The 27,151-nt window shown below is 73.0% G+C and overlaps 3 protein-coding genes across 7 annotated transcripts in view; 1 reads left to right on the top strand and 2 right to left on the bottom strand.

The window, feature by feature from the left end:
• LOC104014165 (SCO-spondin-like) overlaps positions 1 to 10,929 on the top strand; it is a 32,890-nt gene extending 21,961 nt beyond the window's left edge. The window contains exons 65-91 of the mRNA XM_087752903.1: positions 387 to 596; positions 1,263 to 1,430; positions 2,041 to 2,172; positions 3,060 to 3,300; positions 3,928 to 4,080; positions 4,152 to 4,198; positions 4,409 to 4,582; positions 4,656 to 4,802; positions 5,260 to 5,390; positions 5,919 to 6,034; positions 6,122 to 6,168; positions 6,378 to 6,650; positions 6,733 to 6,894; positions 6,995 to 7,111; positions 7,369 to 7,507; positions 7,611 to 7,813; positions 7,914 to 8,087; positions 8,236 to 8,363; positions 8,873 to 9,018; positions 9,122 to 9,168; positions 9,256 to 9,420; positions 9,581 to 9,789; positions 9,907 to 10,002; positions 10,117 to 10,177; positions 10,314 to 10,444; positions 10,553 to 10,703; positions 10,793 to 10,929. Of these exons, the coding sequence (XP_087609029.1) occupies positions 387 to 596; positions 1,263 to 1,430; positions 2,041 to 2,172; positions 3,060 to 3,300; positions 3,928 to 4,080; positions 4,152 to 4,198; positions 4,409 to 4,582; positions 4,656 to 4,802; positions 5,260 to 5,390; positions 5,919 to 6,034; positions 6,122 to 6,168; positions 6,378 to 6,650; positions 6,733 to 6,894; positions 6,995 to 7,111; positions 7,369 to 7,507; positions 7,611 to 7,813; positions 7,914 to 8,087; positions 8,236 to 8,363; positions 8,873 to 9,018; positions 9,122 to 9,168; positions 9,256 to 9,420; positions 9,581 to 9,789; positions 9,907 to 10,002; positions 10,117 to 10,177; positions 10,314 to 10,444; positions 10,553 to 10,703; positions 10,793 to 10,815 (3,791 nt within the window). The 3' untranslated portion in view covers positions 10,816 to 10,929. The remainder of the gene's footprint in view (positions 1 to 386; positions 597 to 1,262; positions 1,431 to 2,040; positions 2,173 to 3,059; positions 3,301 to 3,927; positions 4,081 to 4,151; positions 4,199 to 4,408; positions 4,583 to 4,655; positions 4,803 to 5,259; positions 5,391 to 5,918; positions 6,035 to 6,121; positions 6,169 to 6,377; positions 6,651 to 6,732; positions 6,895 to 6,994; positions 7,112 to 7,368; positions 7,508 to 7,610; positions 7,814 to 7,913; positions 8,088 to 8,235; positions 8,364 to 8,872; positions 9,019 to 9,121; positions 9,169 to 9,255; positions 9,421 to 9,580; positions 9,790 to 9,906; positions 10,003 to 10,116; positions 10,178 to 10,313; positions 10,445 to 10,552; positions 10,704 to 10,792) is intronic.
• A 2,547-nt stretch (positions 10,930 to 13,476) lies between these two features.
• LOC148057722 (uncharacterized) lies at positions 13,477 to 17,709 on the bottom strand. 5 transcript variants are annotated; one of them, XM_087733284.1, is made up of 5 exons: positions 17,641 to 17,709; positions 16,992 to 17,146; positions 16,208 to 16,334; positions 15,241 to 15,348; positions 13,477 to 15,001 (listed from the first exon to the last, which is right to left on the bottom strand). In XM_087733284.1, the coding sequence occupies exons 3-5, from the start codon at positions 16,332 to 16,334 to the stop codon at positions 13,854 to 13,856; spliced, it is 1,383 nt and encodes a 460-aa protein (XP_087589410.1). In that variant the 5' UTR covers positions 16,992 to 17,146; positions 17,641 to 17,709; the 3' UTR covers positions 13,477 to 13,853. The 5 variants fall into 5 exon arrangements, with proteins under 5 accessions (XP_087589410.1, XP_087589385.1, XP_087589392.1 ...); XM_087733259.1 differs by having other exon boundaries at positions 13,477 to 15,004; XM_087733266.1 differs by lacking the exon at positions 16,992 to 17,146 and adding an exon at positions 17,198 to 17,286 and having other exon boundaries at positions 13,477 to 15,004; positions 17,641 to 17,677.
• A 1,886-nt stretch (positions 17,710 to 19,595) lies between these two features.
• On the bottom strand, positions 19,596 to 26,951 carry LOC148057723 (uncharacterized). The gene is made up of 6 exons (XM_087733029.1): positions 26,876 to 26,951; positions 25,079 to 25,190; positions 24,545 to 24,664; positions 24,012 to 24,116; positions 23,457 to 23,567; positions 19,596 to 22,356 (listed from the first exon to the last, which is right to left on the bottom strand). Exons 2-6 carry the CDS (start codon positions 25,155 to 25,157, stop codon positions 20,957 to 20,959), a joined length of 1,815 nt encoding a protein of 604 aa, XP_087589155.1. The 5' UTR covers positions 25,158 to 25,190; positions 26,876 to 26,951; the 3' UTR covers positions 19,596 to 20,956.
• Between the last annotated feature and the right edge of the window lie 200 nt (positions 26,952 to 27,151).

The raw sequence follows: 27,151 nt of genomic DNA on the forward strand, positions 1-27,151 counted from the left end.
TGGGGCTATGGGGGGCCCTGCCCCACTGCCTGGGGGGCTATGGGGGGGGTCCCTGCCCCACTGCATGGGGAACTATGGGGGGTGAACCTGCCCCACTGCACAGGTGGGGCTATGGGGGGCCCTGCCCCACTGCCTGGGGGGCTTTGGGGGTGTCCCTGCCCCACTGTGCAGGGATGGTGGGTCCCTGCCCCACTGCGCAGGTGGGGCTATGGGGGAACCTGCCCCACTGCATGGGGAGCTATGGGGGGGGTCCCTGCCCCACTGCATGGGGGGGCTGGGGGGGGTCCCTGCCCCACTGCGCAAGGGGGCTGGGGGGGTCCCTCTGCCCCCCGCCCGGGCTCTGGGGGCTGTGGGTGCCGCTGTTGCCACCCTCGGTGTCCCCGCAGCCGCGTCCCCCTGCGCGGACGAGGCCTGCGCCGGCCGGGACTGCCGCTGGACGCCATGGGGGCCGTGGGGCGGCTGCTCCCGCAGCTGCGGCGGGGGGCTGCAGCTCCGCCTGCGCGCGTACACCCCCCCCGGCCCGGGGGGCCGCTGGTGCCCCAGCATCCACAGCGCCAACGCCCAGCGCCGCTTCTGCAGCCTGCAGGCCTGCAAGGGTGGGGGGCGGGGGGGGCTGGTTGGGGGGAGGGGGGCCGGTTGGGGGGCAGCATGGGGGGTTTGGGGGGCTGGTTGGGGGGCTGGGGGCTGGTTGGGGGCAGCATGGGGGGTTTGGGGGGCTGGTTGGGGGGCTGGTTGGGGGCTCGGGGGGCTCAGGGGACTGGTTGGGGGGCTGGTTGGGGGGCTGTGGGGCAGCACGGAGGGCTTGGGGGGCTGGTTGGGGGGCGAGGAGGGCCTGGGGGGTCCGGTTGGGGGGCTGGGGGGCTGGTTGGGGGGCTGGTTGGGGAGCTGTGGGGCAGCATGGAGGGCTTGGGGGGGCTGACTGGGGGGCGAGGGGGGCTCAGGGGACTGGTTGGGGGTCTTGGGGGGGCTGGTTGGGGGGTGAAGGAGGGCTGGGGGTCTGGTTGGGGGGCAGCATGGGGGGCTTGGGGGACTGGTTGGGGGTCTGGGGGTCTGGTTGGGGGAAGCATGAGGGCTTGGGGGACTGGTTGGGGGTCTGGGGGTCTGGTTGGGGGCAGCATGAGGGCTTGGGGGGGCTGGTTGGGGGGCTGGGGGCTGGTTGGGGGGTGTTGGGGGGCTGGGGAGGGCTCGGGGGGCTGATTGGGGGGCAGCGTGGTGGGGTCCGGGCGGTGCCCCCCGTTTGACGCCCTGTGGCGGCACGGCAGTGGACGGCGCCTGGTCGGCCTGGGGCCCCTGGTCGCGGTGTGACCGGACCTGCGGGGGGGGTCGCACCGTCCGCAGCCGCTCCTGCACCCGACCCCCCCCGAAAAACGGGGGGCGGCCCTGCCCCGGCGAGCGGCACCACCTGCGCCTCTGCAACCCCCAGCCCTGCGGTACTGCGCAGGGGGCACCAGGGACGTGGGGGGCTTGGGGGGCTCAGGGGGCTTGGGGGGCTCAGGGGGCTTTGGAGGCTGCAGGGGGACATGGGGGGCTCAGGGGGCTCAGGGAGCTGTGGAGGGCTTGGGGGGCTGCAGGGGCTGTGGGGGCCTTGGGGGGCTCTGGGGGCTCAGGGGGCTTGGGAGGCTGCAGGGGGGCATGGGGGACTATGGGGGGCTGCAGGGGGCTCAAGCGGCTGCAGGGGCTTGGGGGCACTGCAGGGGGGCATGGGGGGACATGGAGGGCTTTGGGGGGCTCGGGGAGCTGCAGGGGGGCATGGGGGGGCACGGGGGGCTTGGGAGGCTCGGGGGGCTGAAGGGGGGCATGGGGGGCTGCAGGGGGTTGTGGAGGGCTTGGGGGGCTCAGGGGGCTGCAGGGGGACATGGAGGGCTCAGGGGGCTTTGGGGAGCTTGGGTGGGCTCAGGGGGCTACAGGGTGGCTTTGGGGGCACGGGGGGCTACAGGGGGGCTCGGGGGGCTTTGTGGGGGCTTGGGCCGGCTCGGGGGGCTCGGGGGGCTTTGGGGAGCCACGACGGCACCGGCGGGGGCTGACGGCCGGGTCTGCCAGGGGAGCGCTGCCCGCCCGGCATGGCGCTGGTGGCCTGTGCCAACCGCTGCCCGCGGCACTGCCGGGACCTGCAGGAGGGCCTGGCCTGCGGGCAGGAGGAGCGCTGCCAGCCCGGCTGCCGCTGCCCCGACGGTGAGTCCTGCCCTCGGCCCCGGGGGACCCCAGAGCCGGCGCTGCCGGAGGGGGTCCCTGCTGCAGGCATCGACCGAATGCACCCGGGGAGCTGCACCGGTGCCGTGCTCGTGGGCAGGGCCCTGCCTGCGCTGCAAGCACCGGCGGCGTGGGGATGCACTGCCAGCGCTCGCAGGCAGAGCTGCCCGTGCACTGCAAATGGGCAGAGGTGTGCGTGCACTGCAAACACGCCGACGGGCAGAGCCGTCCGTGCGCTGCAGCTGCGTCCGGTGCTGGGAACGCGCTGCAACGCAGAGCTGCCCGTGCACTGCAAGCACTTGCAGTGCTGGGAATGCACTGCCAACGCCTGCAGAGCTGCTCGTGCACTACAGACACGCTGGCAGGGCAGCACTGTGCATGTACTGCAACTGCGTCCGGTGCTGCGAACTCACTGCAAACGCAGAGCTGCCCGTGCGTTGCAGGTGCTTGCAGTGCTGGGAACACACTGCAAGCAGAGGCGGAGCTGCCCGTGCACTGCAAACACGCGGGCAGGCAGCGCTGTGCGTGCACTGCAACTGCGTCCGGTGCTGGGAATGCACTGCAAACGCAGAGCTGCCTGTGCACTGCAAAAGCTTGCAGTGCTGGGAACACGCTGCAAGGAGACGCGGAGCTGCCTGTGCACTGCAAACATGCTGACAGGCGGAGCCGCCCGTGCACTGCAAACGCACGCAGTGCTGGGAATGCACTGCAAACGCTTTGCGAGCTGCCCGCACGCTGCGAGAGCTGCCCGCAGCCAGCCAAGGGTGCGCTGGGCACGGCACGCACACGCATGCACACGCATGCTCGCACATGCGTGCGCCCCGGGGGTCCCAGCCCCGTGCCTGTGCCTGAGCCCCCCGTCCCCACAGGCACCCTGGAGCAGGACGGGGGCTGCGTGCCCCCCAGCCACTGCGAGTGCACGGACGCGGCGGGGCACGGCTGGGTGCCGGGGAGCCGCCACCGCGACGGCTGCAACAACTGCAGCTGCACCGGGGGCCGCCTGCGCTGCAGCCGCGGGGGCTGCCCCCCGCCCCCCTGCCAGTGGAGCCGCTGGAGCCGCTGGGCACCCTGCAGCGTCACCTGCGGGGACGGGCGGCAGGCCCGCTTCAGGTGGCACCGCGCACGGGGACGCGGCACCCGGGGGGGACACGTGGCACCCGGGGGACATGGCACCCAGCGGGGGGACACATGGCACCCAGGGGACACACAGCACCCAGGGGACATGGCACCTGGTGGGGGGACACGGCACCCAGGGAACATGGCACCCAGGGGGGACACGTGGCACCCGGGGGGGGAGGGGGCAGCAGGAGGGGACACAGCACCCAGGGTACATGGCACCTGCGGGACACAGGGCACCCAGGGGACACATGTGGCACCCAGGACACATGGCACCTGGTGGGGGGACACACGGCACACAGGGGACACATGGCACCCAGGGAACATGGCACCCAGGGGATATGGCACCCATGCGGGACACGTGGCACTCAGGGGACACGTGGCACCTGGTGGGGGGACACACGGCACCCAGGGGACATGCCACCCAGGAGGGACACACAGCACCCAGGGGACACACGGCACCCAGGGGACATGGCACCCAGGGGGACACTCGGGACCCGGGGGACACACGGCACTCGGGGACGGGCTGCAGGGCGGGAGCTGCTGTGACGCCCACGGGTGCCAGCTGGGCCCCGCTCCCGCAGGCCCCCCGTGCTGTGGGTGACCCCCGTGTCCCCCCAGGACCCCCACCGTGGAGTCGGGGGCCGGTGACTGCGGGGGCCCGGAGGAGCAGAGCCGGGGCTGCGTGGCGGGGCCCTGCCCGCCCCTCTGCCCGCAGGCTGGCGGCGAGCGGCGCCTGGGCGAGAGCTGGCCGCAGGGCGAGTGCCGGCGATGGTCAGTGCCGGGGCTGGGGGGCTGGGGCCCGCCTGCTCCCCCACCCACCCACCCACCGTGTCCCCCCACAGCACCTGCACCCCCGAGGGAACCCAGTGCCACGACGTCCCCTGTGCCGGTGAGTGGCCACCCTGATGCCGCGCTGGGGCGAAGGCACAGGGGCACCGGCGTCCCCAGTGGGGCCGGGACCGTGCGGCCCACCCAAAGCTGGAGAGGCTGGTGCAAACCCCCCCGGGACCCCCAAACCCCGTGGGACGGCGAGGACCCCAGGCACCGCGGCGGTGGCTTTGGGGTGCCACGTCCCCCGTAACGTGCCGTGTCCCCCCAGGGTCGGGGAGCTGCACCTGGGGCCCCTGGAGCCCCTGCTCCCGCTCCTGCGGCACCGGCCTGGCCGCCCGGGAGGCTGCCTGCCCCTGCCTGACCCCCGGCCCTGCCTGCGGCCGCGGCCCCAGCAATGGCACACGCCGGGAGGTGTCGGTGTGTTACCTGCGCCCCTGCCCAGGTGAGGTGCCGGGGCACGGCGGGGGGCTCGGTGGGGCCCCTGCCTGCCGTCACCCCCTCCCTGCCTGCCGCAGCCGCCTGCCCCTGGAGCCCCTGGAGCTCCTGGAGCCCCTGCTCCTGCCAGGCCCCCTGGCAGCACCGGCACCGGCACCGGCAGGGCCCCACCAGCTGCGCCGGGCTGGACGTGCAGAGCCGCCACTGTGACACCTCGGGGTGCTCGGGTGAGCGAGGGGACTGCCGGCGTCCTGCCCATCCCTGCGCGCCCGCTGCCTGTGCCCTGCCCGTCCCCAGCGCTCCGGCGGGGTGCTCCGGCCCTTTCCGGCTCCCTGCCTGCGCCCTGCCTGCGCCCTGCCCATCCTGTGCGTGCACCGGCGTGTCCTCGCCCATCCTGAGCGCTCCCTGCCTTGTCCCTGCCCATCCTGTGGCCTTCCTGCCTGCTCCTGCCTGTCCCCATGCCCTCACTGGGCTCCCCCCGCCTGTCCCCATGTCTGCCTGCCCTGCCTGTCCCATGCTTGCCCGCCTGCCCCTGCCTGTCCCATGCTTGCCTGCCCCCGCCTGGCCCATGCACGGCTGCCTGCCCTGCCTGTCCCGTGCAGGTCTGCCCGCCCCTGCCTGTCCCAGGCGCTGCCTGCGGTGCCCCTGCCCATGGGGGGCACCTGCCTGACCCCCTGCCCGCAGAGGGCAGCTGTGCCCCCCCCTTCCAGTACCACCCCTGCGGCCCCCCCTGCACCCGGCTCTGCTCCGGCCGGCAGCACCCTGAGCTCTGCCCGCAGCCGCCCCCCTGCCTGCCCGGCTGCGCCTGCCCGCAGGCAAGAGCGGGCAGGGGTGGGCAGGGGCTGCGGCACCAGGGAGGGGGTTCCTGGGGATGGGGTGGGATGGGATGGGATGGGATGGGGATGGGATGGGAAGGGATGGGATGGGGATGGGATGGGATGGGATGGGAGAGGATGGGGTGGGATGGGATGGGATGGGGAGGGGATGGGATGGGGATGGAATGGGATGGGATGGGATGGGGATGGGATGGCATGGGGTGGGATGGGGATGGGGTGGGATGGGATGGGGATAGGAGGGGATGGGGATGGGAGGGGATGGGATGGGATGGGGTGGGATGGGATGGGATGGGGATAGGAGGGGATGGGGATGGGAGGGGATGAGGCCAGGGTGGGGGCCAGCCCCATTGGGGCTGGGGGCGAGAGCCTGCAGCCCGCGGGGCCGTGGCGAGATGCAGGTGCCCACGTCCAGATGCCACCGAAGAGGCAGGAGGGGCGGGGGCTGCAGGGGGGGGGCACCCGTCCCCCCGGTCCCCCCGTGCCCCCCTCATGGCCCCTGTCCTGCAGGGGCTGCTGGAGCAGGCCGGGGGCTGCGTGCCCCCCATGCAGTGCGGCTGCCTGCACCCCGGCGGCCCCCAGACCCTGGCTGCCGGCGACACTGTGCTCCTGGGCTGCAAGCAGTGGTGAGCGGGGCCGGGGGGCAGCCCCACGCGTGGGGGGCCGGGGGCAGCGCCGGGGCAGTGGGGGCTCACCCGCTGTTCTCCTCCCAGCCTGTGCCAGAACGGGACCCTGCAGTGCAGCGACGAGGGCTGCCAGGGTGAGCGCGGACCCCCGGCCCCACAGAGCCCCCTGCCCTCGGCCCCACCTCTCCGGCCCCTTCCCTCTGCCCAGGGACCCCCCGCATCCCCCTGTGGGGTGGGGACCCCACTCTGCCCCTGCCCGCCCCACATGGGTGGGGGTTGCCCCCTCCCCATCCCTCTGGCTGGGGGGTCCCGGGGGGTCCCCAGCGGCTCCGTGTCCCCCCAGGGCTGCTGCCGCTGAGCCCCTGGTCGGAGTGGACGCCCTGCGGCCCCTGCCTGCCCCTGCCCACGCTCGGTGCCGGCACCCTCACCCAGCTGCTGGCCCAGCCGGGGATGGTGGAGGGGACACCGGCAGGGGTCTCGGCCCTGGCTGCGGTGCAGCATCGCTACCGAACCTGCCTGGACCCCCAGACTGGGCTGCCCTGGGCCGGTGATGGGGCCGCCTGCTCGGCCGAGCTGCAGCAAGAGCGGCTCTGCCCCGACCCCAACGTCTGCCAAGGTACTGGGGGGCTGCAGGTGCCGTGGGCACCGTGCCGGGACGGAGGCGTCCCCGCGGGGCCGGTGACACCTGCGTCCCGCAGACCCCTGCCTCTGGAGCCCCTGGGGTCCCTGGGGACCCTGCCAGGACCCCTGCAGCGGGGGCTACCGCCTGCGCCAGCGCCAGCCCCGGCACCCGGCGGGCAGCTGGCAGTGCCGTGGCGCCCACTCCCAGACTGAGAGCTGCAACGCCGCCGTCTGCCCAGGTAACCCCTGCCCCGGCACCCCGGGCACCCCTGCGCACTGGCGGGGGTCGGGGTGGGTGTCGTGCCCCCGCTGCACCCCGACACCCAGCCTGGTGCCCAGGGGAGGCGTGCGAGGAGCGGGGACGGGCCTTCACCGCGTCCTGCGCCAACGGCTGCCCCCGCGCCTGTGCCGACCTCTGGCCCCACGTCGAGTGCCTGCAGGGGCCCTGCCGGCCGGGTACGTGCCCCACACCGCTGCCCATCCCCCCCCAGCTGCCTGCAGCCCCCTGCCCCATAGCACAGCCCCCTGCCCCACGCCCCCCATCGCTGCCATGACACCCCCTCTGCCCCGCGGCACTGGCACTGGCTGCCCCGTGGCACACCGGTGCACCCACGCTCCGTGCATCCCCATGGCAGAGCCCCTGCTGCCCGCCGGGGCCTCGGGACCACCCGCAGCACCCATGGGTGCAGTCCTGCTCCTCTCTGCCCCCGCAGGGTGCCGGTGCCCCCCGGGGCAGCTGCTGCAGGACGGGGCGTGTGTGGCCATCACCGAGTGCCGCTGTGGGCTGCCCGTCGCCAACAGCAGCCGGGAGCTCTGGCCGGGGCAGGTGGCCGAGCTGGAGTGCCACAACTGGTGAGTGCCGTGGCGGGGGGACGCGGCGGCAGGACGGGCACGGCTGTGCCGCGTGGCAGAGCCCCTGGGCAGGGTGCTGATGCTGGCGTCACTCCCGGTGCAGCACCTGCGGGAACGGGACCTTCGCCTGCCCGGCTGCAGCGTGTCCCTCCTACGGGCCCTGGTCCCCATGGGGGCCCTGCTCCCGCAGCTGTGGCGGCGGCAACACCTCCCGGCACCGCGACTGCCAGGAGAGCCCCGGCGGGGTGCCCTGCGGTGCTGCCGGCACGGAGGAGACGGCTGAGTGCAACCCGCAGCTGTGTCCCGGTGAGCACCACCGTGGTAGTGGGCCGGTGGGATGGTGGCATGGCAGGATGGTGGGATGGCGGGACAGCAGGATGGCGCTGAGCCCGTGCTCCCCCCGCAGCCAGCTGCTGGCTGAGCCCCTGGTCCCCGTGGAGCCCCTGCAGCGCCAGCTGCGGCGGTGGCACCTCCGAGCGGCACCGGGAGCTGCTGCCGGGGCCAGGGGGCCAGGAGGAGCCGTGCCCCCTCCTGCCGCTGCTGCTGCTCCGCGTCTGCAACGCCCGCAACTGCTCGCCGGGTAGGGGGGCCCCGCCAGGTTTGGCGGGGCGAGGGGCCCTTGGGGGGCCAGGGAGCTGCGGCTTTGCCGGCTGAGCCGCGGGACGACGGCGGGTGCTCGGCCGGGGCTGGGGGGGTCGTGCCGCAGCCGCCCCCTCCTTGCCCCGCAGAGTGCCCCGGCGGGCAGGTGTACGGGGACTGTGCCAACGCCTGCCCCCACGCCTGCGCCCACCTCCGCCCGGGGACGCGGTGCATGCCGGAGAGCTGCCAGCCCGGCTGCGCCTGCCCGCCCGGCCAGGTACGGCTGTGCCCCCCTCAGCCCTCCCCGTAGCCCCCGGGGACCCCGCTGCCACCCCAGGGACCCCACTGCCACCCCGGGGACCCCGCTGCCACCCCGGGGACCCTGCTGCCACCCTGGGGACCCCGCTGCCACCCACCACCCCAGGGACACCATTGCCACCCCAGGGACCCCACTGCCACCCAGCCCCGGGGGACCCTGCTGCCACCCCGGGGACCCCACTGCCACCCACCACTCTGGGGACCCCATTACCACCCCAGGGACCCTGCTGCCACCCCAGGGACCCTGCTGCCACTGGCCACCTTGGGGACTCCGCTGCCACCCCAGGGACCCCACTGCCACCCAACACCCACCCTGGGGACCCCACCTCCACCCTGGGAACCCTGCTGCCACCGGCCACCCTGCTCCTTTCCTCCCCCAGGAAACCCCTCCTGGGTGGGGGGTCCTGGGGGGCTGGGAGGGGCCCGGCACAGGTGGGGGGTCCCCGGCCACCCCTGGGTGCCCCCCAGATGCTGCAGGACGGGGCCTGCGTCCCCCCCGAGCTGTGCCGCTGCCGGCTGCCTCCCTCCCTGCCCGGGGCCCACAACCTCTCGCGGGCGCAGCAGCAGCAGGAGCACCCACCGGGCAGCCGCCTCCAGCTCCGCTGCAACAGCTGGTGGGTGCCACGGCCCCGGCATCACCCCGGGGACCCTCACCTCGCGCGGGTGGCCGAGCTGGGGGCCGGCTGGGTGCCGATCCCCCCTTCTCTCTCTCTGCAGCGTCTGCATCCGTGGCGCCTTCAACTGCTCCCAGGAGGACTGCAATGGTGAGAGACCCCCGGCCCCGGCCCCGGCCCCGTGCCGTGGTCCCCGTGCCACACCCGCCACGTCTCGCCCCCCCCCCCCCCCCGCAGTGGACTGCCTGTGGTCCCCGTGGTCGCCCTGGTCCCCCTGCTCGGTGACGTGCGGGACGGGCGAGCGGCTCTCCCACCGGCACCCGCTCCGGCAGCGCCAGTACGAGGGGGCAGAGTGCCTGGGGCCCCCCACCCGCCGGACCCCCTGCAGCCTCCCTGACTGCCGTGAGTCCCCTCGCTGGCCCTCGACCCCAGGGGGTGGCAAGGGAGGGGACAGAGCCGTCACCGGCAGGGTGCCAGCCCCAGCCTGGGGCCGAGGCAGCCACCCCTGCATCCCGTACTGTGCCAGTGATGGTGACAGTGCCATGCCCTGTGCCACACGCAGCCTGTCCCGCGGGCGAGCGCTGGCAGGGCCCCGACGCGCCGGTCGGCTGCGAGCGGAGCTGCCAGGACACCTTCGGCGAGCCACCACGCAACTGCAGCGGGCCCCCGGCCCCCGGCTGCGCCTGCCAGCCCGGCCGCTACCGCAACAGCACCGGCCACTGCGTCCCGGCCGCCCTCTGCGAGTGCCGGCACCGGGGGCAGCTCCACCAGGTGAGCAGTGCCGGGGGTCCCTCGTGCTGGGGGGTGCCCCATTGCACCCCCCCGGCCGGGCTGAGCCCTGTCCCCCCTCCCCGGCCGGGCTGAGCCCTGTCCCCCCTCCCCGGCCAGGCTGGCAGCGAGTGGCAGGAGGAGTGTGAGACGTGCCGCTGCGTGGATGGGCAGGCTGCCTGCACCGCCGGCTGCGTCCCCCTCGCCTGCCCCGAGGTCTGGGGCGCTCGTGGGGAGGGGGCGCGCGTGGGCGAGGGGTGTCCATGGGGAGGGTGCTTTTGTGGCGAGGGGGCCCGCAGGGGCAGGGGGCTGAGGCCACCGTCTCGGCAGGGCGCGGTGAAGGTGCGGGAGCCGGGCAGCTGCTGCCCCGTCTGCCGGGAGGAGTGGCCGGGTAAGGTCCCCGTGGCCCACAGCGGGGCCGAGCGCCCACCGGGACCCCACGGCCTGGCCCCACGCGCTGCCGGGGCGAGGCGTCGTGGTGGCGCGGGCGGCGCGGGCAGCCCCACCGCCGTGTCCCCCCCTTGCAGAGGAGCCGTCCTCCATGTGCCGGCGCTTCACCGAGCTGCGCGCCATCGCCAAGGGCCCCTGCGCCCTGCCCGCTGTCGAGGTCAGCTACTGCGCCGGCCGCTGCCGCTCCCGCACCACCGTCTCCCCCGAGGTCAGCGGCGCCGCGGGGATCGGCTGGGCCCGGCCGTGGGTCTGGGGGGCAGGAGCGGGGGGAGTCTCCCCGGTTTGGCCCCCCCAGCACCCACGCGTCCCTCGGCAGGAGCCGTACCTGCAGAGCCTCTGTGAGTGCTGCAGCTACCGCCTGGACCCCGGCAGCCCCGTCCGCGTCCTGCGCCTGCCGTGCCCCGACGGGCGAGTCGAGCCCGTGGTGTTGCCCGTCATCCACAGCTGCCAGTGCAGCAGCTGCCAGGGTGAGCGGGGATCCGGGGGGGGCAGGACCCCAGCCCCCCACCCGGCGGGGGGTGCGGCACCCCGAGCCCCCTGACCCCCTCTCCTGCAGGCGGGGATTTCTCCCGGCGCTGAGGATCCCCCCGGCTGGACGCTCTCCCCCGGGATGCTCCGGTGCTCCCAGCCCTGTCCCGGTCTGCAATAAACCTGCGGGAACAGCCCCTGCCTCTGGCACCGGTGGGATATGGGGGCACCGGGAGGGACCGGGGAGGTGCTGGGGGGACTGGGGAGGGCTCGGGTGGATGGGGGAACCGGGGGGAACTGGGGAGGGATGAGGAAGGGCTTGGGGGGTCCTGGGAGAGCTCGGGGGGGATTGGGGGGACAGAGGGGGACATCGGGAGGGACCATGAAGGGCCTGGGAAGGGGTCAGGGGGGACTGAGAGGGACCAGGGAGGGACCAGGGGGGTCTCGGGGGGGACCGAGGAGGGATGGGGAAGGGCTCAGGGGAACCGGGGGGACCGGGAAGGACTCGGGGGGGACCAGGAGGGACTGGGGGGGAACTGGGGAGGGACTGGGGAGGGATCTGAAGGGACAGAGGGGACAGGGGAGGGCTTGGGGGGACCTGGGAGAGCTTGGGAGGGATAAGGAGGGACCGAGGGAACAGGGGAGGGAATGGGGATGGACTGGGGGGGATGGGGAGGGACTGGGGGGACGGAGGGGGACACGGGGAGGGACCGTGAAGGGACCGGGGAGGGCTCGGGGAGACCGAGAGGGACTGGAGAGGGATCGGGAGGGTCTCAGGGGGAACCGGAGAGGACCGAGGAGGGATGGGGAAGGGCTCAAGGTGGACTGGGGGGGACTGGGAAGGGCTTGGGGGGGACCAGGGGGAACTGGGGAGGGATCGGAGGGGACCGGGGGGACAGAGGGGGACACCGGGAGGGACGGGAGGGTCTTGGGGGGAACCGGGGGGCCGGAGAGGGCCTGGTCCACCAGCCTGGGGCCGAGGGGGCTGAGGGGCCGCAGCAGCCCCGGCCTCAGCCCCGGCGTGCGGGTGTCTCCGAGAAGCAGCCGCCCCACGGCAGACCCACGGCCGGGGGCTGCCCCACATCCCGCTGCCTCCCAAAGCCTGGCCCAGCCGGGCCCGACGGCTCTCCGGGGATGCCGGGCAGAGGACGGCGGCGGCACGAGGCTGCCGTTACCATTAAAGCTGTGGGGTTTTAACAGGCTTTGGTTCTTGGAGCAGCACGGGGTTTGGGGGCGGGAAGGGGACCGATGGTGACCGGCTGGCCACAGAGCCTGGCTACTTGCCAGGGGCATCGCCAGGGGCCAGGACTGGCCAGTGGGTGCCCGAGCTGTGCCAGGGGAGAGGGATGGACAGATGGACAGACAGAGCTCAGCAGTGGCCATGACCCTGTGGGGTTTGGACCCAAACTACGGGGCCTGAGGGGCCCCTGGGCTCCCAGGGGGAGGGTGCAGGGGTGGGATGGGTGTAGGGGTGGGCTGTAGGGGTGGGTGTAGGGGTGGGATGGGTGTAGGGGTGGGGTGTAGGGGTGGGTGTAGGGGTGGGATGGGTGTAGGGGTGGGCTGTAGGGATGGGTGTAGGGGTGGGATGGGTGTAGGGGTGGGCTGTAGGGATGGGTGTAGGGGTGGGATGGGCTGTAGGGCTGGGGCTGTAGGGTGGGGCTGTAGGGGTGGGCTGGGGCTGTAGGGGTGAGCTGTAGGGATGGGCTGTAGGGATGGGGCTGTAGGGATGGGGCTGTAGGGATGGGCTGTAGGGGTGGGCTGGGGCTGTAGGGATGGGGCTGTAGGGATGGGGCTGTAGGGATGGGGCTGTAGGGATGGGATGGGGCTGTAGGGGTGAGCTGTAGGGATGGGGCCGTAGGGATGGGTGTAGGGCTGGGGCTGTAGGGGTGGGATGGGCTGTAGGGATGGGATGGTTCTGGAAAGAAGGAATCGCTCGCTCCCCCGGAGGCAGCACCGTTATAACGGGCCGCGGTGATGGCGGCAGTGACGGCCTGCGCTGCCGGGAGCGATGGGGCCACAGCGCTGCAGTCTTGTACTGAGCCCCCCGGCGCGGGCTGCAGCGAGCCGGGCAGTAAAGAGCCCGCAGGGGCCCGCTGGCGGCCGGGCGCCGCAGGGCAGGGGCCGGGGGCATCACGCAGCCCTGGGCGCAGAGGGGTCCTGCTCCGCTTCTCGCTTGTGCTGTACCTCCAACCGGAGGGGGTTCCCCTCGCGGCGAGCGAGGACCGGTTGGGGCTGAGCCTGGGGCAAGCGGGGTTTTGGGTAGCCGTCCGGCAGGCCGAGGTGGCCGCGGGGAGGGTGGGCTTGCGTGGGTGACGCGGGGACACAGCCGAGGCCGCTCGGCCCGACCGTGTTTGGGGGAGCCGAGACCCACAGGAGGGAGCCGGCGTCCGGGAAAGCCTCGGGCCCCGGGGACGGGTTGGCGTCGGGCAGGGGACGGACCCCCGGCCATCCCCGTCCGCCAAGTGAATTCGTGCTCCTGTGCCAACTGAAAAAACAAAAAAAAATGTTAAAAAAGGTGATGGGGAGAGCAGCGGGTTCCGGGGAGCTCCGGCGGCCCCGGTCCGGGTGGCACCTTGCGCCGAGCCGCGCCGAGGTCCCTCCGGCTCCCTGGGGCCACTGCTTCGCCCCCAGCTGCCCACCGGAGACCCCCGGCAGACCCCCACCTCTCACCGCGTCCCAGGGGAACAGAACGGGGAAGGGGCTCCGTAGGGACGAGCAAGGGGACGCCGGCCCCGACCCAGGCACACGCCGCGCTGCTGCGGGGCTCACTGCTTGTCGTCGGCATCGAGCAGCTTTTTATTTACTCTCCGGGTGGAAAACCAAAGCGGCACCTTCCCCTTTCTCCCGTAAACCATTCTGACTGCACCGGGACGCGCTTATCGCATTTCCCCTGCCCTGGCAGCCCGTCCTGCGCCCGCGGCAGCTGCCGGCACCGCGGGGCCCGGCACAGCACCGATGACAAACCCCCCGACCGAGGAGCCCGACACCGGCTCCCAGAGAGCAGCTGAGGATCCACCCGCGCCAGCAAGGATGCCACGGCCACTGCTCCCTCCCGGCTCGTGCGCGGCTGCTCCGGTGGAGCCGGAGGTCGGTGCTGTGGGCGACCCCCCCGCAGCCCCCGGCGCCCCGCGGGCCCCTCGGCGGCAGTTTCAGGGGGTGCTGGGCTGTGGCGGTGGCCGCGGGCTGGGGATGCCGTGGGTGCGCTGGTGAGCCAGCATGATCCCCTCGTCCCGAAATCGCTTCTCGCAGCCGCCGCACTGGAAAGGCTTGGCCTCCGCCCGCACGCCCACCGGCGACGGGCCCCCCATCTCCCACCAGCCACCTGCCGGCACCGCCGGCGAGCCCCGGTGCACCCGCTGGTGGCTCTTCAGGTGCTGCTTCTGGCTACAGGTCTTGCCGCACTCGCCGCACTTGTAGGGCTTCTCGCCAGTGTGGACGCGCTGGTGGACGGTGAGGGTCTTCTTGTCCCTGAAGGCCTTGGGGCAGCGGGCGCAGGCGAAGGGACGCTCCCCGGTGTGGATGCGCTGGTGGCTGACCAGGTGGTGCTTCTGGCTGAAGCGGTGGCCGCAGTGGCCGCAGGCGAAGGGCTTCTCGCCGGTGTGCACGCGCCGGTGGCTCAGCAGGTGATGCTTCTGGCCAAAGCGCTTGCCGCAGTCGGCGCAACCGAAAGGCTTCTCCCCCCCGTGCACCTTCTGGTGCGACGCCAGGATCTGCTTCAGCCGAAAGCGGCGGCTGCACTGTGGGCAGGAGAAGGGCCGCGCCGCCGTGTGCGTCTGCTGGTGCTTCTTCAGGTCCCGGCTCTTGCCAAAGCTCTTCCCGCACTCGGCGCAGGCGTGGGGTCTCTTGGGGGCCAGGGGGCCGCGGGGGAGCCGGGCCGGCAGCAGCTTGGCCGGGAGGCCTGGGCCAGCACAGGGGCGAGCGGGGTCCGGCTTTGCCGTGTGGGTCTTCTGGTGGCGTTTGAGGTCCCCCTTGGAGGGGAAGCCCTTCCCGCAGCGGGGGCAGCCAAAGGGCCGCTCGCCCGTGTGGCTCCGCTCGTGGATGGCCAACGCCGTCTGGCTCTTGAAGCTCTTGTCGCACTCGGGGCACGTCGGGGGGGGCTTCTCCAGCGGCCGGGGCGCCAGGGGCGGGCCGAGGCGGGGGCGTCCCGACGGGCCCCCCCTGCTCCTGCCCGGCCGACCGCGGGCCGAGACCCCCCGCCGCCTCCTGCCCCGCTCCGGCGTCCCCGGGAGCGGGGCGGTGGGTGCCGGCAGCCCCTCGGGGACCCCCCCGGCCTCCCGCTGCGTCCTGGGGCCGCCGGCTGCTGGGGAGCAGAGGCCGGGGTCACCGCTGGGGATGGGACAGGCGCGAGCGGCACCGGCAGCCTGCCAGCCCCCCGTCCCTCCTGGCCGAAGGACGCGGCAGCTCCCCGCGCCGCGGGACGGCAGACGTACAGACGGACAGAGCTCACTGGGCAGCACCAGGGCACGGAGCATCCGGGGCCAAGGGGATGGTGCTGCTTGAACCCCCCGCCCCCCGCCGCAGCCCCCCGGTACCCGCCTGGCACAGGGCTCCGGCGCCTCTGCCGCACCCGGGGCGGGCCTGGCACGCACGGCGTCTCTTCTCGCTCCATCTTGCAGATGATCTCCGGCTTGACGGCGGGCCAGCCTGTCCAGGGCAGAGAGAGAAGCACCCGCTCTCCCGCGCTGCCGGGACGGTGGCACTGGCCCCGCCGGCATCACCCCTCCACGGCTTCGCCTTCGGCCTCCCCTTCCCCGTGCCGGCAGCCTCCTCTCCCCGCGCGCCCGTCACCCGCTCCGCTCTCCCGCAGACGGGGCGCCCGGGGACGGCCCAAAGCTGCCCCGGGGCAGGTTCGGACCGGGCAGGAGGAGCGATTCTTTGCCGAGAGGGTGGTCAGAGCCCGGCGAGGCTTCCTGGGGCGGGGGCCGATGCCTCGAGCCTGGCAGCATTTGAGAGGCGTTTGGGCGATGCCCTCAATGACGCGCTCTACCTTGGCCAGCCCTGAGGTGGTCGGGCAGCTGGGCTGGAGGATCCCTGTAGGTCCCTCCCAGCTGAAATAGTCTATTCCGCTCCCTTCATCCCATCCCACCCCATCCCGTCCCACCCCATCCCATCCCACTCCATCCCACCCCATTCCACCCCATCCCCATCCCACCCCATCCCATCCCATCCCGTCCCGTCCCACCCCATCCCATCCCACCCCATCCCGTCCCGTCCCACCCCATCCCACTCCATCCCACCCCATTCCACCCCATCCCCATCCCCATCCCCATCCCATCCCATCCCGTCCCACCCCATCCCACTCCATCCCACCCCATTCCACCCCATCCCCATCCCCATCCCCATCCCACCCCATCCCATCCCATCCCGCCTGCCCGGGCAGCCCCTGCCATCACAACCGGGCAGCAACGGCGACAGCCGGATTTTCGCTTTCCAAGGCTCCGGCTCAGTTAAAGAGGTGAATCCCGGCTCGACCCCAGCCAGCGGCGCCGGAGAGAGCCCTCACCCAGCGAGGCGACCGCCTGGTAGTTCTCCAGCATCACCTCCCGGTAGAGCCGGCGCTGCCAGGCCGCCAGCTCTGCCCACTCCTCGGGGGAGAAGTAGACGGCCACGTCCTCAAACGTCACCGACATCTGCAGCGAGAAGCGTGCCCGGCTCAGCACCCCTCTGCCAAAATCCTGCCGGCGCAACGGCACCGGTATCCCGAGGGCAGCGCCGGGAGAGCTTGGAGCATCCTGCGCAAGGGAAGCGTGAGGGCGGCGGGCGGCACGGGCGGGCAGCACGGGCAGGCGGCACGGCAGGGCCACCGCGGCACAGGGGGCTGGCTCGGCCGGTCCCCGGGCAGGGGCCACCCCAGCGGGGCAAGGGGGCAGAGCCGGCAGCTGGCGGCAGCCTCCTCCGCTTGTGCCAGAGCAGGGACCCGCGCCGGGGCAGGGCACGGCACCGCCACACGAGGCTCGGCACGAGGCCTGGCAGCAGGCCCGCTCCTGCCCGCTCCTGCCCGTGGTGCCGGCTCAGCGGGCAGCAACGGGAGCACCCTGCACCGCGCCGGGTCTCAAAGCGCTTCTTTCCCGCGCCGCCCCGCAGCAACCGGACCTCCAGCCCGGCCGCTCCCGTGGGCGCTTTGCCGCTGCCGCGCCGGGGCACCAACCATGGAAATCCCGGCCCGTGGCGGCACCGGAGCCAGGGTGGACGGGGAGCGCGCCGGCTGCCGCGGCTGCGGCTCTGCACAGCCTCGGCGAGGGCAGAGCAGGGCCAGGTTCACCACAAGCACCGGTGCCTGACCCCACCTTGCCACAGCAGCCCGGGGCCCGGCGCGCTGTCGGCGGGCAGACGGAGACGTGCAGAAATATTTATCCGGGAAGATGGAGGTGGGATGCCCCGGCTGCCACGGGAGATGCCGTCCTGTGAGCAGCCGCACCGGCGCAGCGGCGACCGCCGGGCCCTGCCAGGCGCAATATTTCGGTTAATAAATCCGGGGCCGGAGCTCACTTACCTGCCCGCAGCCGCGTCCCTTCCACCCCGGGGCCTTAACGCTACCGGTAACGGCACCGACCCAGCCGGCGTCGCCCACGGAGCCGCCGGCTGGGCGCAACGGCGAGAAACAGCAAGGGAAACGGCATTTTTGGATGCTCCTGGCTACCCAAAACCGGCTGCCGGTAGCCAAGAAGCGCAGGGGGACGGAGAGCGGGGGGGGTCCGAGCACCGGCCCCGGGGTCAGCGCTGGCAGGGACCGATCGGGGGGGGGGGGGGGGGGCGGTGCGGGGGGGGGTGTGTGGCGAGACGGGGGTGGCCGGGCACCGAGGGGTGCGGGGGGTCCGAGGGTGCGGGGGTCCGAGGGTGCGGGGGTCCGGGGGGGGTCGGAGCGGGGGGTGCCCGGGGAGCCCCCGGGGGCAGCGCCCATCCCCGTGCCGCGGGCCCGCCGCCCCCCGCCCCTACCTGCGCCGGGGCCGCGCCGCCCGCCCGGGCCGCGGGCAGCCACAACGGCGGCCCCGGAGCCGCCGCCTGCGCCCGCCCCGGAGGCCGCGGTGCGGGGCGGGAGGTGTAGTCCTGGCCCGGGGCCGGGCTCTGCTGGGCTCCGCTGGGCGCGGGGATGCAGGCGCCTCCCCATCCCCCCAGCCGCGGAGGTGCCGGTCCCCCCCCGTGGCCCCCCCGCAGGGATGTGGGTGCCCCCCCAGACCCACCTACGGGGATGCAGATCCCCCCCCAGTGACCCCATCCATCCCACCCATGGGGATCCGGGTGCCCCCCCAGACCCACCCACGGGGATGCAGATCCCCCCCAGTGACCCCATCCATCCCACCCACAGGGATGCGGGTGCCCCCCATGCCCCCACCCACGGGGATGCGGGTGCCCTGCTGTGGCTTGGGCAGCAGCACAGGGGGGGCCCCCCTCGGGGGGGGGGGGGGGCGCTTCTTGCGAGCGGGTGGGGGCACCCGGCGCCGGGGGGGGCACGGCCGGCCCCTCCGAGCCAGGGACACCCCGGGCCGCAGGGCGCGGGGCTCAGCAGCCAACCGGGGCCGCTCGGGCGGCGGCGGCCGGCCCGAGCCATTCCGTCCACTTGCGCCCCTGGTTGGCTTGGGCTCTGTTTTCCTCTCCGTTAATTTTTTTTTTCTCTTTTCCTTACAATTTTATCCCTTATTATTATTTCTTTCCAACAATTCAGCTGTTTTTACCTCAGCCCGCGAGTTTCTCAGTTTCACCCTTCCAGGTCTCCCCCATCCCATCAGCGAGCGGCCGGGCTCTGCGGCGTTGCCGGCCGGGGTTGAACCACGACGGATAACTCGGCACGACCGGGCAGCGGATGCGCAAGGGAGGGAACGGCGAAGGGCAGGCGGGGGTCGGCACACCGGACCCCCGGCACGGCATCCCGCACGGCTCTCGGACACCGTGCGGCGCCGGCAGCGCGGCCAGCGACGCCGACCCAGCGGAGCTCAGGCGGCGCGGGAGAGCGGAGCCCTCGTGTCCTGGAGGAAGCTGTCGTGGTGGCGGCGGCCTTCAGTGGGGCCCTTGCCCGGCAGCTGGCAGGGGAAGGCCCCGACGCCGGCCGGGCGCTGCCCAGGGGATCCGTGTGTGCCGGGAGCGGAGCCGCTGGGGCTTTGGTGCCCGAGACACGGATTTGCACAGGAGCCGCTTGCTCGCGTGTGCGAGCCCGCGTCGGCCGCCGGCTCTGATCTCCGGGGCTGCCCGTGCTGCCGGGAGAGCGCGGCCATGCCCTGGGTCCATCTCCCGGGGGATGAGGGCACCCACCCCTGGCCCCGTGCCACCGGGGCAGCTCTGACACCCCCGGGCACCCCGAGCGGCATTAAACACCTCGGCGAGGGCAACTGAACGGCGCGGCAGCTCTCTGGCAACGGTGATGGCAGCTCCCCAGCGACGGCGATGGCAGCTCCCCGGTGACCGGCGGCAGCTCCGGTGCCTGCGGTTGCAGCTCCCCGGTGACTGTGGTGGCACCCCGGGCACCCACAGGCACAACCCCATGTGTGGGCGCCTGGGTCACCCGCACCCTCCTTCCCAAAAGCTTTTATAAAGGCGTGGGCGCTGCCTGCTGTAGGAAGCTTACCAGAATACAAGCTTTTGGTTTCATCAAACACGGTGCTCGGCGCTGGTCTCGGCAGCTCCCGGGCAGCGCTTGCCTCCTCGGGACCAGGGCAGCTCGAAGCCGGTCCCTACCGCACGCCCTGAGGGCGACGCTTTTTGGCCGCCCAGCGCTCGCCCTCTGTCTGCACCGACTCCCGAGACGGTCCCCGGTCACCGGCAGCCGGGCCGGCGGGTGCTGGGTGCCGGGGCGAGGCGGAGGTGGCAGGAACCCCCCGGCAAGGAGGGACGAGGGGTCCCGCAGCTCCCACGGCGAGCAGAAAAAACGAGCAGCAAATTGCGCCAGGCAAACGGGCTCTCTTACACCAGTTTTCACTTTTTATTAGTTTCTAGATTAGAAAAGAAAAGAGTGGGGCTATAAATAGAGGGGGTCCTCGCCCGCCGCATCTCACGGGCTCGCTGGGGGGTTTCTCACGCGCCAGCTAAGCCCCCCCAGTCCCCAGTGGCGGTGACGGCCCCCGGCCCAGCACTCGCCGTCCCCTGGGGCTCTGCGCGGTCAGGAAGGGGTTAACCCTCCCACCGCCCGGGGAGGTGGTGACAGCAAGTGGTGAATACCCATTTTACAGATGGGGAAACTGAGGCAAGGAAGCGCTGAGCGTCGCCTCGAGCCGCAGGGCAAGGCGGCGAGGCTGCTGGGCAGCCCCCGGAGCCTCTCGCTGCCACGGCCCCTCCAAAATTCCCCCTCGCAGAACCCCTGGCCGCCGGCCACGGGAAGAGGTTTGCCGGGAACAACCCGCGCCCCCCGGCCCCGCAGCCCCTTCGCCCACGCTATAAAAGCCCCATCTTTCCTCAGAGCCCCTTCCCCAGGCGCGGATGTGTTTGCTGCCCCGCACCAGGATCGCGGGGCCAGGGAAGGTCCCTTCCAACCAGCCCGTGCCGGAGATGCCGACAGGGGAGCTGATGGGCACCGTAATTCCCAGGAGAATGAAACAGAGCTTTGGGAGCTGCGCTGGGGCCGGGGCTGCCAAAAAGAAAAGGTTTTTGCCGGCCGTTTCACAGCGTTGGCGGGCGCAGGGCGAGGGGCGGCCGGGAGCGGTGCCAGCCCCGGGGGATGCACCGGCCGGAGCCAGAAACCCAGGCACGCAGCAGGCGCCGGGGAAGGAAGGATCCCAAACCCACGGCTCGGGAAACGGCGATGGGAGTTGTGGGAAACGACTGGGGGTGCTGAGCCGTCCCGGAGCCAGGGTCAGCCGTCCCGCAGGGAGCGCGCCGCGGCAAAGGGCTGTGCCCGGGGAGGGGTGAGGTGATCCCGTCCTCGCATCCACCCCTTGCAATTCACTTCTAAAACGTTTCCAAACAGCAAGCGAGACGGCGGCTCTCGGGCGGGGGACGACGAAGCCCCCCACAACCCGGGGACGCAAACAGTGCCGGCGCGATGCCAGAGCACCGGTCTGCTCGCTCCAGGTCCCAGCCCGACCGCATGTCGTGGCCACTGGCCCCAGCCGGAGCGGGGCAGCTCCTCCAGCGCCGCCGAAAGCCGGCGGCATCCCCAGCCGGGACCTCCACCACGGCGCCCAACAGCCGGGGAAACCACCGGCCCCGATCCGCCGCCGCAGGTCTAAGTCTCCAGCGCTGGCATCGCTCCTCCTGTCGCCGCTCCCGCCACGGGGACGTGCCACGGGCAGGGCACTGGGCTCTCCCCGCCGCTGCCAGCCCTCTACTTGTACTTGGACAAGGCTTCCAGCGGCACCGGGAGCTGGGCGCAGGAGAGGAGAAGCGGGTGCACGGGGAGGAAGGGGTTGAAGGACTCTCCCTCCCGGTAGCAGGAGAGGATCCTCTCCTCCGTGTGCACACCCTGGTGCACCGTCAGCTCCTTCTTGTGGCTGAAGATCTTGCCGCACTCGGTGCAGGGGTAGACCCGCTCCACCGTGTGGGTGAGGTGGTGGGTCCGGAGGTTGCCCTTGTACTTGAAGCTCTTCCCGCACTCCAGGCAGGTGAAGGGCCGCTCGCCCGTGTGGATGCGCTTGTGCTTCATCAGCGTGGTCTTCAGGTTGAAGGTCTTGCCGCACTCGGGGCAGACGAAGGGGCGCTCGCCGGTGTGGATGCGCTGGTGGGTGATGAGGGTGCCCTTGCGGTTGAAGCTCTTGCCGCACTCGGTGCAGGCGAAGGGCTTCTCGCCGGTGTGGATGCGCTGGTGCTTGATCAGCTCGCCGTTGTGGCTGAAGCACTTGCCGCAGTCGGCGCAGGCGAAGGGGCGCTCGCCGGTGTGGATGCGCTGGTGCCGCGTCAGGTCGCCGTTGCGGCTGAAGCTCTTGCCGCACTCGGAGCAGCCGAAGGGCCGGTCGCCGATGTGGATCTTTTGATGGAGGATGAAGGTCTTCTTGGCGCAGAAGCCCTTGCCGCACTCGGCGCAGATGAAGGGGCGCTCGCCGCGGTGGATCTTCTGGTGGGTGATGAAGTTGGCCTTGCGGTTGAAGCTCTTGCCGCACTCAGTGCAGGTGAAGGGCTTCTCGCCGGTGTGGATGCGCTGGTGCAGGACGAAGGTCTGCTTGGAGCAGAAGCTCTTGCCGCAGACGGTGCACTCAAACGGCTTCTCGCCGGTGTGGATGCGCTGGTGCCGCATCAGGTCGCCCTTCTGGCTGAAGCTCTTGCCGCAGACGGTGCAGGCGAAGGGCTTCTCCCCCGTGTGCACCCGCAGGTGGGTGATGAGGTTCCCCCGGTGCTGGAAGCTCTTCCCACACTCGCTGCAGGCGAAGGGACGCTCGGCTGCGTGGCTGCGGGGACGCCGCGCCGGCTCAGCGCCGGGAGCCGTGGCGCTGCCCACCCTGCAGGCAGAGGGGGGTTTCTGCCCAGCATCGCTCGCCGGCGCCAGCGGAGCTGTGCCCTTCTCCAGGCCGAGCCCCTGCAGCTCGGGGGTGGCCCGCAGCCCCTCGGGCGCCGCCGGGCTGCACCGGAGCTCGGCCACGGCGCCCTGCGCCTGCCGCACCGTCCACTGGCTGACGCGGGGCCGGGGCCCGAGGGAGCCCCTCGAGGCAGCCCCCAGACTCTTTTCCAGCTCGGCCGCCTCCGGTTTCACCTCCTCGGGCTCCTCCTTGGGACGCCGCTCACCGTCGCCATCTGCCAAGAGAAGGGGAGCCCCGCTGTTACCTCGCCACACCGAGGCTGCCGCAGAGCTCCCCCCCCCGCTCCCTGGCACTGCGGCGAGGCTGGCTGGGAGCCGCAGGGTCCCGGCTCCGGGGCTGGGTTAAGGCGTCCGAGCGCGTCTGGGTGATGGAGGAGCTGGACGAAGCCGCCCCGTCCTCGGCACCCAGCCGGGTCCCACACCTCCCTCCAACCCACCGCCGGGTGCCAGAGCACCCAAAGGTGCCATGTGCCATCGCTCCTCCAAAGCCAAAACTGCCGAGACCCCCCCACAGCGTCAGCCCGCGTCCCTTTTCTGTGGCGGGAGGCACCTCCGGAGCCCCGGGAGGAGGAGAGCCCCCGCGCCGTGGCACCAGCACACGGTGAGCGGCAGCAGCGAGGACGGCGAGGCCAGCACAGGGCCGGGGCCGCGGCGCTGGGATTTCCTGACGGAGGAGGCTGGGGACCGATGCAAAGCCCTGGGGGATTCGCAGCCGCGGGTGCGTTTCGGGAGCTCGGGGCAGGGGATGGCAGGCTGCCGCCCCCAGCGCCGCCGGCAGCAGGGACGGCGTCGCTCCCAGGGACCCCGGGGAGGTGCTCGGACCCCTCGTGCAACACGTGCAAATCGTGCACTGATTTCTGGCTGCCGAGGCGGCCTGGACAGGCAGAAGAGCAGTGCAAAGCTCTGCTGGTGCCCGCACGACAAGCAGCTCACCCGGACAGCTGGCAGCGGCACCGGGGGACCCTCCCTGCGGCTTTCTGCCGCGTTTGGGACGCGGCTGGGAGAGGGACGGGGTCTGCAGGGGCCGTGGGAGCGCTATCGGGTACAGCCCCAGCCCCGGGGACTCCCCCAACTGCTGAAAGCCAGCGGCGAGGCTGCCCCAAGCTTGCCGGCAGCCCAGGCCTTGCTCCCGCGGCTGGGCGGCTGCGGTGGGACCCGCGGGGCACCGGTGGGACCCGCACAGCCGCCTCTGCCTGCCCATTGCCTCCCCGCACCCGCAGCCGGTTCACGGCCGAGTTCCAGCTGGGACTGGCAGGGAGAGCCCCCAGGCCTCCCCCCGCCCCGCCGGACCCCCCGGAGCAGCCCCGGTGCTCACCTGCACCGCCGTGGTGGCCGGGAGCTCCCGGGTCACCCAGACCTGGGGGGCAGCCGATGAACGACGCCTCCTCCGGCTCCACCTTCACGATGATCTCGGGCTTGGCGTCGCCTGCAGGCAGAGCGCGCAGTGCTGCGGCAGGCGCGGGCAGGGCCAGGGGAGCTGCGGCCGGGCTTCAGAGCCCAGCTGGCAGCACCAGCGGCAGGGAGGGCAGCGCTGGGCTCTCCTGGGGCTCCCGCGGAGCCTCGCCATCCCCTGGGCGGCACGGGACAGTGTCACCGTGCCCCCGGTGCCACGGGACGGCCGCCTCCGACGGCCCCGACAGGCAGCATTTACAGGCAGGCAGAGCAGGCAGCAGCACCCCCAGGGCGGAGCGGGCACCAAGGGATGAAGTGACCGTGCGGGCGGGTGGGAGCTGGGGATCGGGGGGGGCGGCTCTTCCACACCCCCGTGCCCGGCCGGTGCCCGCACCGCCAGCAGCCTGCAAAGCGCCCAGCCCCCCCAGCCGCGGCCCCCCGCTGCCCCGCGGCCCCCCCAGCCCCCAGCCCCACTCACAGGCAGCAGGGCGGTGGGGCACGTCCCCGTCCTGGGGGCCATGGCAGAACCCGCCGTACACCTCGTCCTCCGGCTCGCTTTTAACGACGACCTCCGCTTTGATGTCTGGGGAGGGAAGGCACCGAGCGCTCGGGGACGTCCCCGCGCTCTGCCCGCGCCGGCACCGGCTCCAGCTCTCTGCTTTTTAATCCCAGGTTCCCAGGAGCTGCCTGCAGCCACTGGGCATCTCCCCGTGCGGGGACGCCTAATCCCCAGGGAAACACGGGGCGCCCCAGCCACGGAACCGCGGGGATCCGAACACCCGGAGTTATTAAACATTGGTTACGCAAGACAAGGAACGGCTCCTTTTCCTCCAGAAGGGAATTCCCAGTTACCGAACGGCACTGGGCATGCACTGTCCCAGCAAAGCTCCCTGGTTCAATGGCCTTTCCCGCGCGGACGTCACCCGGAGCCGTCGGTACGGGACAGGGGACTCCAACCCCTGCGGGTCCCGCTGAGCTCCCAGCCCTCCCCCAGCCGCCCGCCGCACTCACCAGTGCTGGAGGCGCTGGGGACACTGGGGACGGTGGCATCCTGGGGACAGCCGACGTAGGACTCATCCTCCAGCTCTGTTTTCACCACGACCTCAGGCTTCGCGCCGGCCCAGCCCGTTCCTGAGGAAGACAAAGCTGCTCTCGGGTTCCTGGGCAGCGCAGGCAGCCTGGCATCGCACCGGTGGCTGCAAGCAGTGCCGCCACAGGCTCCACGCTCCCTCCGCAGCCGGGCACGGGGGCATGATCCCTCCCCTGTGGGCACTACGGGGGGAAAGCAGGGGATCGAGCCATGGACCCCCACCCAGCCGCGGGCAGCAACTGCCCCAGTCCCTCCCTGCTGCCCAGCGGGACCCTGGCCCTGCCGAAACCACGCCGGGGTCCGGCGCTGGGCACGATGTCCCCCACGCCAGCACCACGCTCGGCGCCACAGGACGCGGCAGCTCAGCCCCGGGGGTCCCAGGGCCTGGCGGGGGCTGCGAAGCCCCTGTGGTGCCAGGGCAGCCGGGTCCCCGCCGGAGCTTTTGGCAGCCTCACCTGTGCTGCAGGTGTCGGGCGTCCCCCGGAGCCTCGCGTGCTGCGGGTCCCCCCCAAACGGCTTCTCCTCTCGCTCCATCGTCAGGGCTCCCAGCGCTCCCTCCAGAAGAACCTGCCCGAGGGACGGGAAAGTCTCCTTCCAGCCCCCCCGCTCCCAGGGAGCGCCCGCAGACCCACGGGCGCTCCGGAGGACACTGACCTCCGGGCTCCCCGCTCCGGCATGGCCGTGCCGTGCCGATTCCCCCGCTCCATCGCTTCCCCAGACCCCCAGCACCTCACATCCACCCCGGGAAGCCGCTGCCAGCAGCGGGGCTGAGGAGGATGTCGCAGGGGCTCCACAGCACAGGGCGGCACGGGACGGTGCCAGCGCGCCCCACCATCACCCAAATTGCCGCCACAGCCGCTCCTTCCAGCCCGGCAGCGGCAGCAGCGGTACGGGGTACATGCTGCCTGCACGAACACGGCCCCTCGGCCTGGGACCGGCGCTGGTGCCCCGAGCCACTGGGACCAGCACTGGGACAAAGCTGGGCATTGACCCAGCCACGCTCTGGGGCAAGCGCTGGACCCAGCGCCGCTGCCGGGAGGGACAGGCGGCAGCCCCGGCACCGGCCGCTTGTTTCCAGCCCCCGGGACCCACAGCCGCCCGCGCAGCCCCCTCCGCCGCTGGCTGCCACGCCAGGCCAACGCAGGCGTCGTGCCAAAGGCACCGGCAGCACCGGGAGCAGCCCCAGACGAGTTTGGGAGAGGAGATGGAGGCTGGCTGCCCTCCGCCTCCTCCTCCTGCCCGCGCTGGCCTGCCCACTCCAAGGACACCCTGCTCGGCGGGACGGGGTCCCACCGAGGGGCCCCTGCGAGCGCCGGGGGACAGGAGGGTGCGGAGGGTGCCTGGGGCTGGATGGAGCAGGGTGCTCGGGGGTGCTCGGGGTTTGGTTGTTTCCGAACGGGAGAGGTTTACCCCCGGGGTTTGCCCCATCCCACTGTGCCCCCGGCCAGGGAATTTCGGGTGAGCTTCGGCAGGAGCCGGCTGAAGTCCACGCAGCTCCCTGAAACCGGCACCCTCGAAACCGCAAACCCGCAACTCCCCGTCCCATCCCGTCCCCCCTCCTGGGCCCCGGGGAAGGCGACCCACGCCCGTCCCGCACCCACGCCAGCCCCGTGCCCATGGCGGCCCCGTGCCCACGGCGCGGCCCCTGCGCCCACGGCACAGCCCCTGCGCCCACGCTGGCCCTGCGCCCATGGACCCTGCACCCATCGCGGGCGTCGCTGCGGTCCGGGGCTCGGCTGGAGAAGGAGCCGGCACCGCGAGGCTGCGGCTGAAAGCGTTGGCTCGCACCGGGCCCCGACCCAACCAAGCCGGGCCAGAAGCCATCCCTCGCCAAGAGCAGCCCGGCGCTGGCGAGGCGCGCGATGGCGAGCGTCGCGCTGGTCTCTTGGGGCTCCTTCTCCCGGTCTCATGGCGGACGCTTCAAGACGACGCCGGCCGTGCCCGGCACCCCGACGGCAGCCGGGCTCCGTCCCTCGGGGGGCTGCGGCGGGCGGCAGAGCGCGGGGGGCTCGGCGCTCCCCTCGCCGCCCCGGGCCCTGCCGGGGTGCTGGCGGCGATGCCCCCGGCCCCGACGCCCGCCCCGGGGCAGGGGACCCCCGGCACCCCCGCCCCCCCCGCCCGGGCTGAGCCCCCCCCCCCCAGCGCTGGGGCTCGGTTCTGGGGTCGCAGGGCCGGGGGCGCTCAGCCCCCGCCGCAGCCCCGGCCCCGGCCCCGGCCCCGGCCCCGCTCCCCCCCCCCCGCCCCGCCCTCACCGGCGGCGCTCGCGGGGGCCCGGCGCCGATGGCCGCGGCCGGAGCGGAGCGGGGGGGGCGGGGCCGGCAGACAAAGGGCTCCCGCCCCGCTGCCTGCCGGGAGGGGGAGGCCCCGCCCCGCCCGGGGCGGCCCCGGCACCGGGAGGCTCCGCTGCGCCGGTGTGTCCGGGCCGGCTGCTCCGGTGGCCCCGCCGGGGTGCTTCAGTGCCCCGCCCCCCCCCGCCCCGGGATGCTCCGGTGTCCCCAGGATGGGATGCTCTGATGTGCCCCCCCCCC

The sequence above is a fragment of the Nipponia nippon genome, unplaced genomic scaffold (genome assembly GCF_047370975.1).
Source record: "Nipponia nippon isolate SJK-2023a ecotype South Korea unplaced genomic scaffold, ASM4737097v1 scaffold_1, whole genome shotgun sequence".
NCBI lineage: Eukaryota > Metazoa > Chordata > Aves > Pelecaniformes > Threskiornithidae > Nipponia > Nipponia nippon.

Coding starts and splice junctions, on each gene's coding strand:
- LOC148057723 (XM_087733029.1), bottom strand. CDS start 25,157: ATGGAGCGAGAGGAGAAGCCGTTTGGGGGGGACCCGCAGCACGCGAGG. Junction 23,568..24,011: donor GCCCCACCGCCCTGCTGCCT/GTGAGTGGGGCT, acceptor CTCTGCCTGCAG/GCGACGCCAAGCCCGAGATC. Junction 22,357..23,456: donor CGGCCACCACGGCGGTGCAG/GTGAGCACCGGG, acceptor TTCTCTTGGCAG/ATGGCGACGGTGAGCGGCGT.
- LOC148057722 (XM_087733259.1), bottom strand. CDS start 16,334: ATGTCGGTGACGTTTGAGGACGTGGCCGTCTACTTCTCCCCCGAGGAG. Junction 15,349..16,207: donor CCAGGCGGTCGCCTCGCTGG/GTGAGGGCTCTC, acceptor TGCCCTGGACAG/GCTGGCCCGCCGTCAAGCCG. Junction 15,005..15,240: donor GCGCCGGAGCCCTGTGCCAG/GCGGGTACCGGG, acceptor TCTGCTCCCCAG/CAGCCGGCGGCCCCAGGACG.